Source organism: Elephas maximus, chromosome 2 (genome assembly GCF_024166365.1).
Source record: "Elephas maximus indicus isolate mEleMax1 chromosome 2, mEleMax1 primary haplotype, whole genome shotgun sequence".
NCBI classification, from domain to species: Eukaryota; Metazoa; Chordata; class Mammalia; order Proboscidea; family Elephantidae; genus Elephas; species Elephas maximus.
The window spans coordinates 202757881-202776025 of NC_064820.1; the positions used below are offsets into that span (position 1 = coordinate 202757881).

Sequence of the window (18145 nt, forward strand, 5' to 3'; positions counted from 1 at the left end):
ATCACCTCCTGGCCTACTGCCCTGGCCAGGTGGAGCAACACGTCCAAGCCCAGGTGGGCTGGCTTAGCACAGGTGAGTGTCCTCTGCTCTCTCTGCTGGGCTGCATGGCCACTGCACTTAGCTCCCACACTCAGTGCTAGAGGGGCCGTACTGAACCACAGTGTCCACTCCAGAGCAGCAGCCTACACCATACTTGATTCTCAACCTGGCTGAGTTTGGAAGGAGTTTTTTCCTCCACAATAGTAAATCCAGCAAACATTTATGAGCACCTTGGTGAGTGGTCCCAAAAGTCCTGAACTTACAAGAAGGAGGGAGAAACTGCTGGGCAGGGGACAAGCCATCAGACTTTGAGTCTGATTGATCCCAGCTCTTCCCTGTCATGGCTGCATGGCCTAGGCAGTCACTTGCTCTCCCTGTACAAAAGTGACAGTAACTGCAGGTTGTCAGGGTTAAATGACCCAAAACATGAGAAAGCGTGTGGCATACAGTAGGTTGCAGAGGACTTAGTAGAATGAAGGAGGGAGGAGTGTATGTGGTGCCAGACTGCCCAGATCCCTTACCTGACTGGCTTATGAAAAAGCAAACGTCATCCCTGAACACAGGTGTGTTCCTGTCCAGAAAGTCACTAGCAAGTTCAACCATCACTGGGAGCTCGGTCAGTTCCTCCAAAACCTGCCGTGTCTGAAGTCAACAACAATGGGGACTCAAGTCAGTCACAGACCCTAGGGGCAAACGGGGCAGCTGGGCTTCTGGGAACAGCTTTGTAAAATGGCATCCCCTGTCCAGGTGGTGAGGGAACTTCAGTCACAGTTCATACCAGAGGACAACGGGCTCCATGCTGGGTCATGGGGGTGGGAGCAAGGGCTTTGCCAAATATGGAAGGCCAGATGTAGGATAAAAGTTTGAGACCAGGTTCTTATCCTAGACCTCTTCTAACTCTTCGGCACTGTACTGAGTTCACCATTTTGCACTTACTGCCACTGCGGCATGGTAACTGGTTCCACAGCCAATCACGATGAGCCGTCGGCACCGTCGAATCTCTTTTAAGTGGTCCTTCAAGCCACCCAGGAGCACTGCAGGGCACACAACAGGGCATGAATGCCAGTTGTCTACACGCTGAACGCATTCATCCTTACAGGGCACGCAGGACAGGGGCTCCCAGTGGAGTATCGGAATTACCTGTGTTGGTCTCAAAATTCACCCGGCCTCTCATGGTATTGAACACAGATTCTGGTTGTTCAAAGATCTCCTTCTGCATAAATGCACTGAAGTTACCTGGTCAAGGAAACATACGCCAGACAGGTCAGCTCTGAGTTATATATTTATATTATATTTCCACAGTGTAAATTTTAATCCCCACAGAGCACAGTTCTACTCTGAAACACATGGGGTCACCATGAGTCAGAATCAACTCCAGGGCAATTGGTTTTTCATTTGAGTTTTAATTAAGATGAGAAATCATTATATAGTTACAGTAGTGATCCATGTAAAGCCCACTGCAGATTAAAAATGGTGGGCCTGGGCATTGTGGCACCTGATACTCATGATGACCTGATTACTATCCCCAGTTTACATAATAGGACCAGCAGGTTAAGAATCTGCTGCTGTTGAGTCAATTCCGACTCACGGCAACCCTATATGTTCCAGCGTAGAATTGATCTGTAAGATTTTCTTGGCTGTAATCTTTACAGAAGGCACCCTGGTGGTTAGAGCCTTCGGCTGCTAAACAAAGGGCTGGTAGTTCACACCTACTAGTCTGCTCTGCGGGAGAAAGACGAGGCAGTCTGCTTCTGTAAAGATTTACAGCCTTGGAAACCCTATGGGGCAGTCCTACTCTGTCCTATAGGGTTGCTATGGGTCAAAATTGACTTGATGGCAACAGGTGTTTTTTTTTTAAATCTTTATAGAAGCAAATCACCAGGCCTTTGTTCTATGATACTGCTGGGTGGGTTGGAACTACCAACCTTTAGGTTTATAGTCAAGTGTAAAGTGTTTTGTACTACCCAGGGACCTCGCAGTTTAAGGAAGAGAGGGATTTGACTGACAAAAGTGGGTGCAAGGAGACAGACATCCCTCACAGGGAGAAAGTGTTCCAGAGCCCCTGTTACCACCGTAGGCTTCCTTCCCAGGGAAGAGAAGACACTGAGGGGCATAGGAACGTGTCCCAGGGGGTAAGCATAGGGAGGGGGTTGATGGGGTCAGGTCGAGGGCAGGGGGCTCCTGGAGCCTGGATATAGACAGGTGCTCCTCCTGGAGGTCCCTGGTCAGGCTCCCCATGCCTCCTCAGCTGTGTGAGCACAAACTACCTGAACCCCACCCTGTCGGCCATGGTGCACAGGAAGGGTGGTGCCCACCCAGGGCAGGGCAGTGTCTCTAGGAGCTCCACCACAGAGCCTCTGCACCCCAGGGCTTCTCTACACAGGATCCTAGAGGATACCTGCCTTTCATGATTTGCTGCAATTCCATCTGTAAGGTCTGGATGGCTCGAGATGGGTCATCACTAGCTGAACGCTTGACCCGGTGAATGGAGAGCTTCCCATCAGCCACTGCTGCAATGTCATCGTCCTCAAGGAAGATGACCCGGTTGGTGTGTTCTATGATAGCACTGGAGCAAGGAAAGCACAAGCATCATGCATGGGCCCTACCCTTAACAGCTACAAGACAGCAGCCACTCACTGTTTCCCAAGGCCTGGGGTTCCAGCTAGCAGTGCTGGATGGCATTTTAGGAGGGTCAAGGTCGCCACATCAAAACCACTGATTCACAGATGAGAAATTCTCTTTCCAAGTCTCTTAAATCCTTCTGATTAATAATCTCAAAGAAGAAAGTTGAGGTTGGATGTTTTGAAAATCTCTTTGAATACTTCCTAATCACCCTTTTTAACAAAGAAATGGCAGTTCCTAGACCTAGAATTTTGGCAGGCCACAGTATCTAGTTAATATTTAATAGCATAGATTGATTTCATTATATTTATTTTTAAAACTTTTGATTATGCAAAATTTCCAGAAGTATGCAAAAGTAGAGAGACCAGTATAATGAATTCCCATGTACCCATCATCCAGCTTCAATGATCATCAATTTAAGACCAATCTTGTTTCATTCATAGCTCCATCTTCTCCACAACTCCTTCCCCTGCCCCAGAATTATCTTGAAACCAGTCCCACACATCATATCATTTCTTCTGCAAACATTTGAGTATATCTCTAAAAGATAGAGTCTTTTTTAAATATACCATAATACCATTATCATATCTAAATGAATAATTATTCCTTAATAGCATCAAATATCCAGTATGTTCAGCTGGATTTTAAAAGTACACAGTCATTTTGTCTCCACATCATTATTTCATCTCCTTTCATTCCTTCCTGCCTTTCATTTCTTTCTCCCCTTTTATTGCACTGAGCAGCACTTTAGAAAACAGCATTAAGTGGTGGGGAGGCAGCATGTACCCTCTCTCCCTCTTATTGTATGGAAATGCCTCTAGTTCAACGTTCCCCACGTTGGGTTTCCGGGAATACCTGGCCCCTTCTATTTTTTGAATCAGCCTGCCCATACCTCAGGCAGGTATGGTGGGAGATACCATTTCTGGGTAAGTGAGTTGGCTTTCTGATAAGTGGATTGTTCTAGAGCTGAGAGGAAGTAATAAGAAATCAACTTGGCCAAATGAGTCCAAGGCATGTCCTTCAGTCCAGGCTTACCTTTGATAAAGCTAATATTTTGGTTTCTATTTCTCAATTTGGCTTGGAACTTGTGGGTAAGGAGTGGGAAGCATGCCATGTTCAATTTTCACCCCTAAAACTCCAGCAGATCTTATTATTTAATGAATTTTTTTTTTTTTTTGGAGAAACATCTACCGTGTTTCTTTGAATATAAGGTGCCATTGATTGTAAGATCACAATTATTTTATACACTTCTAAGAAATAAAAACTGCAACCAATTACAATCATAAGATGCTATTTACAGATGACAAAATCTGTAAAATAATTGTGTATCTTAGAATTATTGAAATAATATTAGCATCTCATTGAAATGGTGCTCCAAGGTACACAGTTTGAGAAACACTCCCCTATCCTGTCTATGTTAAGTATGATGCTGGCTGTGGGCTGAACCAGGCCTTGCAGCCTGGGCTCTGGGTTACTACCACTCCCTGTTTCCCAGGACACCTAGCCTGGTGTCCTCCCTGTTGCACAGCAAGGCCCTATTAGAGACTGGGTGGGGAAGAGAAAATCCATGAAATGGAAAGAGGAATAATAAAGGATTGGATGAAGGAAGTATGCAGAATGGTGTTCACAGTGGTTTTCCATTTCAAACAGCAGGAAACTGTTTTGATCTTTTCTAATTGAGTGAGTATGTGTATATATTTATTTTTATTTTTTGGTGCTGAAGTGGGCATGAAGCGGGATCCCTGGGTGGAGCAAACAGTTAAGTACTTGTCTATTAACTGAAAGGCTGGCAGTTCAAACCCACTCAGAGGCTCCTCAGAGGCAAGGCCTGGCAATCTGCTTCTGAAAGGTCACAGCCTTGAAAACACTATGGAGCGCAGTTGTACTCTGCACACATGGGGTTGCCATAGTTAGAATCAACGTGACAACAACTGGTTTTTTTTAGGGGTGGGTAGGAAGCAGAATTTCTCAAATTTCTAAATTACTATTTTATCTGTTGATGAAGACACAGACTTTACAACCAAATGGACAAAGAACTAAATCTTGGCTCTGTCTCTTACAAATGATAAACCTCAGGCAAATGTGGGGTGGGATGGGGGAAGGATTCCGACGGTCTGAGGAGCACTGGCCTCATCTAAAGGGGGTGGTCACCACGCAGCCCCAGACAACTGGGGCCCTGGCAAGCACAGCCCAGTGAGCTCAGATCTGCTCGTTTTCCCAGAGAAGCTAGAAAGCCAAGTTTTAATGTGAAATCTCTTAATTGTAAAATGTTGGCAAGTAATTGGATTATTTTGTGCAGGCCAAAACATTGTGTCTGCCAGTAAATCTGGCCTTTGCCACCAGAGGGTAAGCTCTGCCTTTCGTTCCAGGCTGCCGAGGATAGTCACGCAGGTGCTCGTGGCTAAGGATGCTTGGAGAAGGGCACCACAGTGCTGGAATCCACCTTTACCCTGCCCCTTGCTGAGCCATGAGGAAACAGCTCAAATAGGGGGTGTTATGGATTGAATTATGTCCCCCCAAAATGTCTGTCAACTTGGCTAGGCCTCTATGATGTTAATGAGGCAGGATTAGAGGCAGTTATGTTAATGAGGCAGGACTCAATCTACAGGATTAGGTTGTACCTTGAGTCAGTCTCTTTTGAGATACAAAGGAGAACAGCCAGCAGAGAAGAGAGAGACTCCTACCACCAAGAAAGAAGCACCAGGAGCAGAGTGTGTCCTTTGGACCTGGGGGTCCCTGCACTGAGGAGCTCCTACACCAGGGGAAGATTGATAACAAGAACCTTTCCCCAGAACTGACAGAGAGAGAAAACCTTTCCCTGGAGCTGCAGCCTTGAATTCGGACTTCTAGCCTCCTGAACTGTGAGAGAATAAATTTCTGTTTGTTAAAGCCATCCATTTGAGGTATTTCTGTACAGCAGCACTAGGTAACTAAGACAGGGGGTAAGTCAGCAATGGCACTACTGAATCAGTCATTCTTTGGTAATCTTAGGAAAAAAGGCTTAATTACCTTGCATCAGAAGCAAAGAAGAATTCCACAGCTTTATTGCCCACAGCGTGGAGGCAGGTGGAGCTGTCCAGCTTCTTCATCCTTGTTTTACAGATATTCTTCACATTCTCAAAATTGCCTAGTAAATGAAGGAGTGGATTCCAAATCTCGTTAAACTCTTTTGTTTGAATAGCACGCAGCAAGGAGCCCATTTCCCCTTTGAATATGTGTGGGAGAGAGCTGCAATTTTTAGCTTTGGCTGCATCAGCCAAATCCTGCAAAAAAACCCCAAATAGCACAGTGCCACCGCAAGAGCATTTAAACTGCTACAGCGTGACAGTAATACAAACAAAGACAAACCAAATGAACACCCCAAATCAGGACACGGTTGCCATTATACAACAGAGCCAGATGCTGTTCTAATTTTATGTGCGTTTGAAAATATCTGTAATAACAATCTCTGGAAAAAAAAAAAAAAGGAGCCAGTTTCCATTTCATGAAAGCCTTTGAGACCTAGAGATATGTCCCCACCTCCTTGCGAACGCATCCTCGCCTCCAAGGGAGCTGACATGCACTAGAGCAGCTGCTAAATCTTGAGACACTGATCAGTAGCTGTGTCCAAGCCCTTCACTTCGAGAAACTTACATGTCCTATACAAGATCGGGATCTGTTCTGTGGAGAGTTTGTATTTACTCCGCACACCAATGAGCAGTGGACTGCCTCTCCTGTGGGGAGAAGAGGGAATGAGGTTACCCAATTACCTTCAACACTCCAAGGCTGGATGTCCTCCTAGCATCTGAGATGGGATTCCCAAATCTAGCCCTTTCCCTGGGGCAGAGTGTCATGTTTCACTCCCACAGGATGGACTCCTTGACCACAGTGCTCTCAAAGCTTAGAGCAGGGACAAAGGAGAGTGTTACCAACATGCTAGCATGTAAATCCTAGCTCCCTTTCATGGGGTTACCCACCTGATAATCTATTCCGGCTGCACACTCATGAGACCTGCCACTGAATCCCCACACATGAATAACCTACACAGTTAGATTACAGAGATTTAAACTTTAAGCAGTAGCGTGAACCCCGAGGGCTCACAGGAGCACTAAGGACCTCCACCCAGCGTTCATTTGCTGCTCATCTTTAATGCAGGAGCGTTTAGATGCCCAAGATTTGCCCAAAGATTTCTTTTTGCTCCTCCTTTTCATCTAGCTCAGTTGTTTAGCAACTTTCTTGTTAGCTGCCATCAAGTCGGCCCCAACTCATGGTGGCCCCATGAACAATGGAACAAAGCATTGCCTGGTCCTGTGCCTTCCCCACCATCATTTGCAGATTGGATCGTTGTGATCCATAGAGTTTTCACTGGCTGATTTTTGGAAGCAGATCACCAAGCCTTTCTTTTTAGTCTGTGAGCTTCACTGAAACATGTTCAGTATCAAAGTAACACACAAGCCTTCACCGACAGACTGCACATGAGGTACGTTGGGTAGGAGTCAAACCTGGGTCTCCTGCATGGAAGGCAAGAATTCTACCACCGAACCACCACTGCCTCCTCTGCAACTTCAGTGGGCATTAAAATGAGTGGCCGTTGTACATACTCTACTTTGTGGGCCATTTAAGGCACTTTCAAAAGGGTAGTTTTTTTCTCTGCCTGTTGGCACTTTAAGTTTAGAATCTACAGCCTGCCTAAGGTGCAATACCATCATCAAGAAGACAATAATTTCCACAAGGGAAAGTCCTGAGGAATTCCTGTGGCTGGCCCTGGTAAGGGCCCTGATTCAGGTCTCCTCTCCTGGTGCCCCCCAATTTAGTCACCAGCTCCCTGGATGCCAGAGCATCCCAGAAGGGACTGTTCGGTAAAGCAGCTGATGTTGTATTTCCTTTTGGTTTACAACTTCTAGTGGTAGATACGGTTAAGGTATTATTTCATGATCTTCGCCCTAGTGGCACAGTGGTTAAGAGCTTGGTGGCTTACCAAAAGGCAGGCAGTTCAAGTCCACCAACCACTCCTTGGAAACCCTATGGGGCAGCTCTACTCTGTCCTATGGGGTGGCTATGAGTTGGAATCGACTCAATGGCAATGGGTTTGAATTTTTTTTTTCCTCCAAAATAGAATTCTTTGCTGATTCTTATGAATCACAGCATACAAATCAAATCCACAAGGAATGTACATAGTAATTCACCTTTGTAACTTACTCACTCTAGACCTGAGATTCTTTGCCAGAGAGTGAGACCAGTATCCTCTTCATACAAGGAGGCCTTCTGGCTTCCTGTACTCCTGGACAGAGGCTCCCATTTTATTTGAAAGCTGGTAATAATTTAATTTTAAACATGCATTCCAACTCCCTAAAAGAGTCATTTTACTTTAAGTTTACACACTAGCTGTCAAATGGAAGAATCAATCTCTCTCTCCAAAGGAATAAAGTGGTCATGCAGAATTTATCACACATTATCTGACTGGTAACTTTAGGTACAAGCTGCAAATGGTCAGTCAAGCTATACTCTTTTATTTTTTTTGAATTTTTTCATTGAAAATGCCCATGCATTTTGCCTCACCTCGTGGCAACGGCTTCTCCCGGGTAGTGGATACTCTTGAAAACCAATGCAAACGCACCTTCCTGAAAACACACAAGAATGTGAAGGACAGCCCGACTGGACTGCAAAGACAGGTCTCCCTGGCCCTCTCATCATTGCCAGGGGTGCCGGGGTCATGCTGGCAGCGCTCACTTGGGGAGCTGAGTGCCAGGACAGCGGGCAGAGTGATGTCAGGAGGGGAAAGCAAAGCAGATGGCACCATGCTGAGCCTGCAAAAGTCTAAAACTTGTGAGCAACCTAGACTGCACCCCACTGGGCCCGTGAGGACCTCTGTCAGGGATTGCCAGCATTGTGACTACTGTGACTGATGTAGTTAGAACCACAGAAAGTGAGAGCTTGGGGTGGGGGGACCCTGCGCTTGTCCTCAGGGACAGCATCTTTGTCCCCTAGGGAGCAACTGTGAGGGCTGGAGAGACTAATCTACAAATTGCACTTAGCTCATGTTAGAACCCGGGTTTACGTCCTGGGCCCATCATTTAGGAGCAAGTCACTTTAACTTTCTTTGTGTCTCATTTCCCTCATCTATAAACAGAGATAGAAACTGTATGGCTTCTCTGAGGACTGTAAGCTAATGCAATTTTTAGTGCTTAGAGAAGTGCCTGGCATATAGAGAATCTAATAAAAGCATGAGCTGTTTATCCACCCAAACCCATTGCCATCGAGTTGATTCTGACTTATAGGCACCCTATAGGACAGAGTAGAACTGCCCCATGGGGTTTCCAAGGAGTGGCTGGTGGATTCAAACAGCTGACCTTTTGGTTAGCAGCAGAATACGTAACCACTGTGCCATCAGGGCTCTGAGCTATTTATAGTAATAATAATAATACACATACATGTAATTAAAATAATATGTAATATAATACATATATATGGTATATAATTAATATAGTAATATATAATATAGTATAGTCTTATGTTTCTTATTATCATTATTTCTATGGTTAGAAATGTCATTTGGCCTCTGTCCTTCAGCTTATTGGTTTATGTAAAGCCAGAACTAGAATCTCGTTTTCCTGACTCAAGACTCCAAATGCTTTTTCTCTTAAATTCTTGGTGCAAAATCCTATCCTATATTCTGACCATCCTGTACTAATTTACCATCTTGGTTATATACAAACCAGCTGTAAACCTGTATTTCCATGTGAAATCTCTCATGTTTCGGAACCCAAGGCCAACCCAGCAGCACAACCAAAGAGGCCCAGAGGGAGTCAGCATCCCCAGGCTGTAAAGAGCCATTCAAGCTGCCCAAGTGCAGGGGTTTCAGGACCTGACATTTACTCTGGTGGTTTTGTGGACTATGTAACAGGATCAAATAGAAAGTCACTTCCCATTTCCTGCCCAAAAGAGCCCCACGTTGCTTTAGGTAAGAAAGGCACTAAAGTTCAAAAGTGCCATTATTGGGGAGACATTTCAGAAATTTAGAATTACAAATGGAAAAGAGGAAATACTGTGATCCAATATCAAATTGGCTTACTGTATATTATACAGTATATTATAACATACAGTACTTGTGGAACAAGTTCTTACTTATTAATATATTCTCTAAATTATGATCCCCAAAATGGGAGTCCTTGGTAAAAGATTTCAACAGTAGACTTCTTTTTTTTTTTAAGACAAATTATTTGAAAGTACCCAAGGATGATTCCTTCAAATGACAGTGTCGTATTTGCCACAGCCTCTGAGTGCAGACGTGCTAGGCCCTCAATACCATCTTTGGGCTGCTGCTGGCTTGGAGGAGTGATCTGATGGCACTGCCTGGGAGGACCAGCTCTGGGATGCCAGCAGTACCCCCCTCCCCCCATTCCACACGGGGCCTGTGCCTGCTGTGCCTTCTCCAAGGAAGGGCTCTCTTCCTGGCCAGTTCCCCCATCATGTGCTCCCCTTCATGGGCACTTTGTCTCTCTGGGACATCACCAATCTCTCCCTCTACTCTTCCCTTCAGCAAACAATTGTGCTCTATTATCTCCTATTACAAGAACCTAAACTTCCCTGGGAACCACGCCCCTCTGCGGCCACTGTACCATTCATTTCTTTGTCCCTTCTAGAATGAAACTTCTCAGAAGCTGCACCTGGTCTCTCTACTTTCTCAGCTCCACTTGGTGAGGATTTGTGGGCATTTGTCCACCATGACGAATAATTGCTTTACTTGATATCACAGAAGGAAAGACTACAATTCTAAATCTTTTTAATGAATCAGTTAAATCCGCCTTGTGTACATAACCAACAGTGTACACCACTCTAACAACATGAACCTCTATGACCAAGTTCATGTGTGTAACATGTGATCATTAGAAGCCATAGATTGTAAGGCCGATTACAATTTCAGAGGTATTAAATGTGAAAAACTGCATCTCAAAGAGATGAAGCAAGGCACTATTTGATATTTACTACAAAAAAAAAAGAACTTCTCCCATCCTGTAAGAATGTAACATTTTAAGGCCAGACACTGAGCTATGTTTTACCTCAGTAACCTGTTGCCATCAACTCGATTCCGACTCATAGTGACCCTATAAGACAGAGCAGAACTGCTCCACAGGGTTTCCAAGGAGCAGCTGGTGAATTCTAACTGGTTTTGGTTAGCAGCCGAACACTTAACCACTGTGCCACCAGGTTTCAATATTCCACCCAAATTTGCTTAATAAATACTTACGAAATGAAGGAATAATTTAGACAGATGGGACTTGTGACTTACCAGCTGCTGAATGACTCTTTCGACCAGTGTTGAAAATCTAATGTCCTCAGTTTCTCTGTTGTCAAACACATATTTAATCAGCTTTGCAATGGTCTCCGTATCCGTTTCTGACTCAAACTCGTAGCCTTTGCTTTCCTGTAATATTTGGTTGGACATGAGTGTCAGATAATGGTCATTGTTTAATGCTGGCCTGGCCAGCTACCTCTCCTCCATTATGACTTGCCCTTGGAGTGACTTATAAGTGAGAACAAGGAAAACTGGAAAGAGAGGATAAATTTGCCAGAATCACAGCCAAACACTGTTGAGTCATTCCAGAATTCCCTGAGATCATCCTGGTTCAGAAACTTGTCCATGCCGTTAATCTGGACATTGCAAAATAACAACAGTCAAAATGATAAAATATGTTGAGTCAAACCCACACACATTCCAACCAACACCACATAACCTTTTCATACTTTAAACGCTCAACCATCTGAGTTTCCACCCCACATCCCATTTATTGTACGAGTCAATATGTGATATAGTGCAGATACTTTAAAAAAAGGAAGTTCATATTATTTTGATTCTATAAATTTGCAATAGCCTTTGGGGTAAATGCTAATGCCCCAGTATCTCCTCAAACAAGATCTGGGGTGGCTAGCTCAGCTGGGGCTGAGATTTACACGTGGCTGAAAGTGGGCCTCACTCACTTCCTGCATTTGTTTCCAGAGGGAAATGAGCTGATTGAAACATTTCTGGGGAAGACCAATACCCTTTGACTTAGATATTACCAGGGGAAGTATCTTACCAGAAATTTCCTCAGATCTTTGTAATTTGTGATGATTCCATTATGTATGACAACAAATTCTGAAAGAAAAGTTTAGTTAGTGGAGAATGCTATTAAGAAATGAAATTCAAGTCAGATGGCAAGGAGAATGATTTGACAGCTTGAAAATGCTGCCCCTGCAAAGACTACTGTTGAGCAAACTTCACTTATAATTACTAGAATTGGCACCTACTATGACAATTCACTTTTGAGGAAACACACTTCTCTTTCAATAAAATATATCCACCAGCCTAGTCAGGTACAGAGCTCTTACTTGGTGTACAACATTATCAAATAAAACAAAATCCATTGCTGTTGAGTTGATTCCGACTCATAGCGACCCTATAGGACAGAGTAGAACTGCCTTATAGGGTTTTCAAGGAGTGGCTGGTGGATTTGAACTGCTGACTTTTTTGGTTAGCAGCCAAACTTTTAACCTTGGTAATTGTCGCAGTTATCCAGTTGCTGCTACAACAGAAATACCATCGTGGATGGCTTTAACAAAGAGAAGTTTATTTCCTCACAGTTAAGTAGGCTAAAAGTCCAAATTCAGGGTGTCGGCCCCAGGGAAAGGCTTTCTCTCTGTCGGCTCTGGAGGAAGGTCCTTCTTGTTAATCTCCTCCCCGGACTGGGAGCTTCTCTGCTTAGGGACCCCAGGTCCAAAGGACTTGCTCTTCTCCCAACGCTGCTTTCTTGGTGGTATGAGGTCCCTCCTTTCTGCTCCCTTCCCTTTCCTTTTTATCTCTTGAGAGAGAAAAGATGGTGCAGGCCGCACCCCAGGGAAACTCCCTTTACATTGGATCAGGGATGTGGCCTGGTAAGGGTGTTACAATCCCACCCTAATCTTCTTTAATGTAAAATTACAATCACGAAATGGAAGACAACCACACAATACTGGGAATCAGCCCAGCCAAACTGATACATACATTTTGGGGGGGACATAATTCAATCTGTGACAGTAATGATGCCAAATAGGGAATGACTAACCCTTATTTATACAGAAACAATTCCATTCACCCCCAACAGGCTTTAAGCTCAAAGAAGTCACAAGCTAACAGCTCACAGATGTACTGTTTTTCCCACACTACATTTTCAAAATATTTTCAAAATACTGAATTTTTATTTAAAATCCTGATTGTCTTGAGAAAAAACTCCCCAGAAGTTCTGGTACCCCTGGGGTCACCCACATTCCTGTGTGGCCAGGAGCACTTCTTTTCAGCAGCTTCTCCCCTCCCCAGCATACTAGAGGCATACCCCACTCACACCCGGTGCTTCCCACATAGGTGTGACCCCCTCAGTCACCACTGCGTTTTCTCAACAGATAACTGATGAATGAGGAACTTGAGGGAAAAGTTTAAGGCCAAGCTGAGATCTCCTCCCCAGTCTAGAAGACAGAAAGACTATTACCCTTGAGATTTAATAATTCCAGCAGGATGTGTCTATATTCTGGGTGCTCTTCATAAATATTGACTATCACTCAGTGGAAACCCTGCTGGTGTAGTGGTTAAGTGCTATGGCTGCTAACCAAAGGGTTGGCAGTTCAAATCCACCAGGCGCTCCTTGGAAGCTCTATGGGGCAGTTCTACTCTTCCTATAGGGTCGCTATGAGTCGGAATCGACTCGACAGCACTGGGTATCACTCAGTGAAGGAGCCCTGGTAGCGCAGTGGTTGAGGACTTGGCTGCTAATCAAAAGATCGCAGTTCAAAACCACCAGCTACTCCATGGGAGAAAGATGTGGCAAACTGCTTCCATAAAGATTTACAGCCTTGGAAACCCTATGGTAAAGTTCTGTTCTGTCCTATAGGGTTGCTATGAGTCAGAATCGACAGCATAGCTTTATTGCTCAGTGAACATTTAAATCTGCCGATTAGAGTCTTTCTTCAGTTCAGGAAAGATTTCGCCAACTATATCCTTAAAAACCTTTTCCTTTATTTATTTATTTATTTTGCCAGAGTTTCCTTTCTTCCTTTTAAAATGCATTGTTTATTTTTGTGAAGCTACAAAAAATGAGAAGGCTTCAATAAGAAAGGTCCATTTTTTGCAGGTGTGTTAGCCACAGCCTAGCTCTGTTACAGTTTTACATATATATATATATTTTTTTTTTCTACTGCATTTGGCCTAACCTCTTCTTGGGAACACTGGTTATCCATATGCTGGATCTCTATGAACTGCCTCCATATCCATCCCCTGCTCCAATTTTTTTTTAATATATATTGTGACATTATTCCACTGCAGCATTTTCTCAACTCTGTCACATTTTAAAAAAAAATTTTATTGTGTTTTATGTGGAAGTTTACAAATTAAGTCAGTCTCTCATACAAAAATTTATATACACCTTGCTATATACTCCTAGTTGTTCTTCCCGTTATGAGATAGCATACTCCTTCACTCTCTATTTCCATGTCCATTCAGCCAGCTTCTGTCCCCCTCTGCCTTCTCATCTCCCCACCAGACAGGAGCTGCCCACATAGTCTCATGTGTCCACTTGATCCAAGAAGCTCACTCCTCATCAGCATCCCTCTCCATCCCATTGTCCTGTCCGATCCCTGTCTGAAGAGTTGGCTCTGGGAATGATTCCTGTCCTGGGCCAACAGAAGGTCTGGGGACCATGACTACCGGGGTCCTTCTAGTCTCAGTCAGATCATTAAGTCGGGTCTTTTTAGGAGAATTTGAGGTCTACATCCCACTGCTCTCCTGCTCCCTCAGGGGTTCTCTGTTGTGTTCCCTTTCAGGGCAGTCATCGCTTGTAGCCAGGCGCCATCTAGTTCTTCTGGTCTCAGGCTGATGTAGTCTCTGGTTTATGTGGCCCTTTCTGTCTCTTGGGTTCATCTTTACCTTGTGTCTTTGGTGTTCTTCATTCTCCAGGTAGGTTGAGGCCAATTGATGCATCTTAGATGGCCGCTTGCTAATGTTTAAGACCCCAGACGCCACTCTCCAAAGTGGGATGCAGAATGTTTTCTTAATAGATTTTATTAAGCCAATTGACCTAGATGTCGCCTGAAACCATGGTCCCCAAACCCCAACCCCTGCTATGCTGACCTTCAAAGCATTTGGTTTATTTAGGAAACCTCTTTGCTTTTGGTTTAGTCCAGTTGTGCTGACCCCTCCTGTATTGTGTGTTGTCTTCCCCTTCACCTAAAATAGCTCTTGTCTACTATCTAATTAGCGAATAACCCTCTCCCTTCCTCCCTCTCCACTCTCATAACCATCAAAGAATATTTTCTTCTCTGCTTAAACTATTTCTTGAGTTCTTATAATAGTGGCCTCATACAATATTTGTCCTTTTGCAACTGACTAATTTCACTCAGCATAATGCCTTCCAGATTCCTCCATGTTATGAAATGTTTCACAGATTCATCACTGTTCTTTATTGATGTGTAGTATTCCATTGTGTGAATGTACCATAATTTATTTAACCATTCATCCGTTGATGGCCACCTTGGTTGCTTCCATCTTTTTGCTATTGTAAACAGTGCTGCAATGAACATAGGTGTGCATATATCTGTTTGTGTGAAGGCTCTTATTTCTCTAGGATATATTCCAAGGAGTGGGGTTGCTGGATTGTATAGTAGTTCTATTTCTAGCTTTTTAAGGAAGCACCAAATCGATTTCCAAAGTGGTTGTACCATCTTACATGCCCACCAGCAGTGTAGAAGTGTTCCAGTCTCTCCACAACCTCTCCAACATTTATTATTTTGTATGCCAGCCTTGTTGGACTGAGATGGAATTTCATCGTGGTTTTGATTTGCATACCTCTAATGCCTAATGATTGTGAGCATTTCCTCATATATCTGTTAGCTATCTGAATGTCTTCTTTAGTGAAGTGCCTGTTCATATCCTTTGCCCATTTTTTAATTGGGTTGTCTTTTTGTTGTTGAGTTTTTGCAGTATCACGTAGATTTTAGAGATTAGACGCTGATCAGAAATGTAATAGCTACAATCTCTTTCCCAGTCTGTAGGTAATCTTTTTACTCTTTTGGTGAAGTCTTCGGATGAGCATAGGTGTTTGATTTTTAGGAGCTCCCAGTTATCTAGTTTCTCTTTTGCATTGTTAGTAATGTTTTGTATACTGTTTGTGTCATGTGTTAGGGCTCCTAGCATTGTCTCTATTTTTTCTTCCATGATCTTAATCATTTTAGATTTTATATTTAGGTCTTTGATCCATTTCGAGTTAGTTTTTGTGCATGGTGTGAGGTATGGGTCTTGTTTCATTTTTTTGCAGATGGGTATCCAGTCGTGCCAGCACCATTTGTTAAACAGAATATCTTTTCCCCATTTGACTGACTTTGGGCCTTTGTCAAATATCAACTGCTCATATGTGGACGGATTGATGTCTGGATTCTCAATTCTTCTCCATTGGTGTATGTATCTGTTGTTGTACCAGTACCAGGCTGTTTTGACTACTGAGGCAGTATAATAGGTTCTGAAATCAGGTAGAGTGAGGCCTCCCACTTTGTTCTTCCTTTTCAGTAATGTTATCTTTATCTGCGCCCTCTTCCCCTTCCATACGAAGTTAGTGATTTTTTTCTCCATCTCATTAAAAAATGTCGTTGGAATTTGGACTGGAATTGCATTGTATGTATGGATCGCTTTTGGCAGAATAGACATTTTTACAATGTTAACTCTTCCTATCCATGAGCAAGGTATGTTTTTCCACTTATGTAGGTCTCTTTTGGTTTCTTGTCACATATTTTTTACCTCAGTCATTGTCTTAATTTGTCAACATTATTTTCTGAAATCCATGTTTTCTTTGAGAAAACTTCCTTTGCACTTTCCTTCTGCAAAGTAGTTGCTGGGTATAAGTCTTCTTTAAAAGTATGCTCTCCAGTTACCACTCATGAGTTATTAAATTTACAGAATCTTTTCTTATTTCCCATGTAGTTTTATTTTCAATTACCCAGCCATGAGTCAGGGCAGAAGTTTCTAAATTGGGTGTGTGTGGGTTCTCCTACGAGCCTCCTTGCTTTCAGGGCATAGTCAGAATCATAGTGGGCACTGAGTGGGAGGGTTGGCTGGTGGTGCTCACCTTATCACTTGGGTGGGCAGGAGGCTATGGTTGAGGTTGGCAACACCTCGGGGCACATGCTTTCAGTTTAGTGTTTCCTCAGCCAACACTGCTGCTCCAGGGACCAGTGTCTACATCTAACCTGTGGTTTGCCTGGGAGTACATGCCAGGTCCTCAGAATCATGGGATCTGCTGTCTTCCTTCTGGGTGTAGGGCACCTGCCCCAGGAATGGGGACACAGTATGGTTCAGGATCCTCTCTGACAGGGTGTGGACCAGATACAAGGAGCAGTTCCCAGCTAAAATCTTACTACCCAAGACTGACCATGTGGACAACTATGCAGCTCTAGCCCCTGTGCTACCTTCAGCTGCTCTGCTGAGTGGGGTGGATGGGGCTCGCCTTCCATTTGCCAGATGAGGCCTTCCCTTCCAAATTGGGCAGGGTGAGCTGGTATATCCCTGAAGAGTGCATCAGAGAGAAGCTGTGCCTCCCATGCTCTGTGTGTTTGTGGGGCAGGGGGTGCTTATCCTCCCCACTCAGTGCTGCAGGCTGCCTTAGGGTACCGCCAACCTGAAGTGGGTAGGGCACACAGGACGGAGAAGTGCTACTCTCTCCTGTGGCCTGATTTCCATGATTAACTGCAAGGATGCTTGTCAAGGGTTTTGCTCAGTGCCTGATAATAAGCATCCAACAAATACTGATTTATTATTTGACCACTACTCTAAAAGGAGCCCTTGTGACATAAGTTAAGCTCTCGGCTGCTAACCGAAAGGCAGGCAATTCGAACTCACCAGCCACTGCTCGGGAGAAAACACCTCATGATCTGCTTCCTTAAAGATTACAGCCTAGGAAGCCCTATGGGGCAGTTCTACTCTGTCCTATAGGGTCGCTGTGAGTCAGTATTGACTTGATGGTACACAACAACAACTCTAATCTGGGTCTTGGCAAGAACATACACTATGTCAGGGGATGTCTTGGGGTGGGGTCCCTGGCTGGCGTGACTCCAGAAATCATTCTGTCTGCCAGACACTCATGCACAGGTGTGAGTCATCAGGGGCTTCTGACCTGACCAGGTATAACCCAGAGTGGGGCTCACTGGAAGGCCCAGGCTATGCCTTAGGCTCCTGCCCACCTTACTTTCTACCTGGGAGGAATTAGGGATTATATCTCTTCTTCCATCTCATCCCCTCCCCCTCACCGCCAGGAGCTGCCACTGGCAGTTCTAGGCTTATCAGTCCTTCCGCCATGGGAGAGAGCATAGGGATGTCATTTAATAGAAACACACACAGTGTGATGGTTGATATCATGGGTCAGCTTGAGTAGGCTGTATGCCCAGTTGTTTGGTCATACGCTAGTCTAGATGTTCCTATGAAGGTATTTTGATGTGACTAACATTTATAATC

General features: G+C 44.2%; 1 protein-coding gene across 3 annotated transcripts in view; it reads right to left on the reverse strand.

The window, feature by feature from the left end:
* Positions 1-18145, reverse strand: part of GFPT2 (glutamine-fructose-6-phosphate transaminase 2) — a 52933-nt gene that overhangs the window by 13641 nt on the left and 21147 nt on the right. For all 3 annotated transcript variants that reach the window (XM_049874562.1, XM_049874560.1, XM_049874561.1), the window contains exons 5-13: positions 11718-11776; positions 10931-11065; positions 8200-8261; positions 6295-6374; positions 5671-5788; positions 2442-2605; positions 1180-1275; positions 976-1073; positions 561-681 (exon numbers count right to left, since the gene is read on the reverse strand). In XM_049874562.1, the coding sequence (XP_049730519.1) occupies positions 561-681; positions 976-1073; positions 1180-1275; positions 2442-2605; positions 5671-5788; positions 6295-6374; positions 8200-8261; positions 10931-11065; positions 11718-11776 (933 nt within the window). The remainder of the gene's footprint in view (positions 1-560; positions 682-975; positions 1074-1179; positions 1276-2441; positions 2606-5670; positions 5789-6294; positions 6375-8199; positions 8262-10930; positions 11066-11717; positions 11777-18145) is intronic.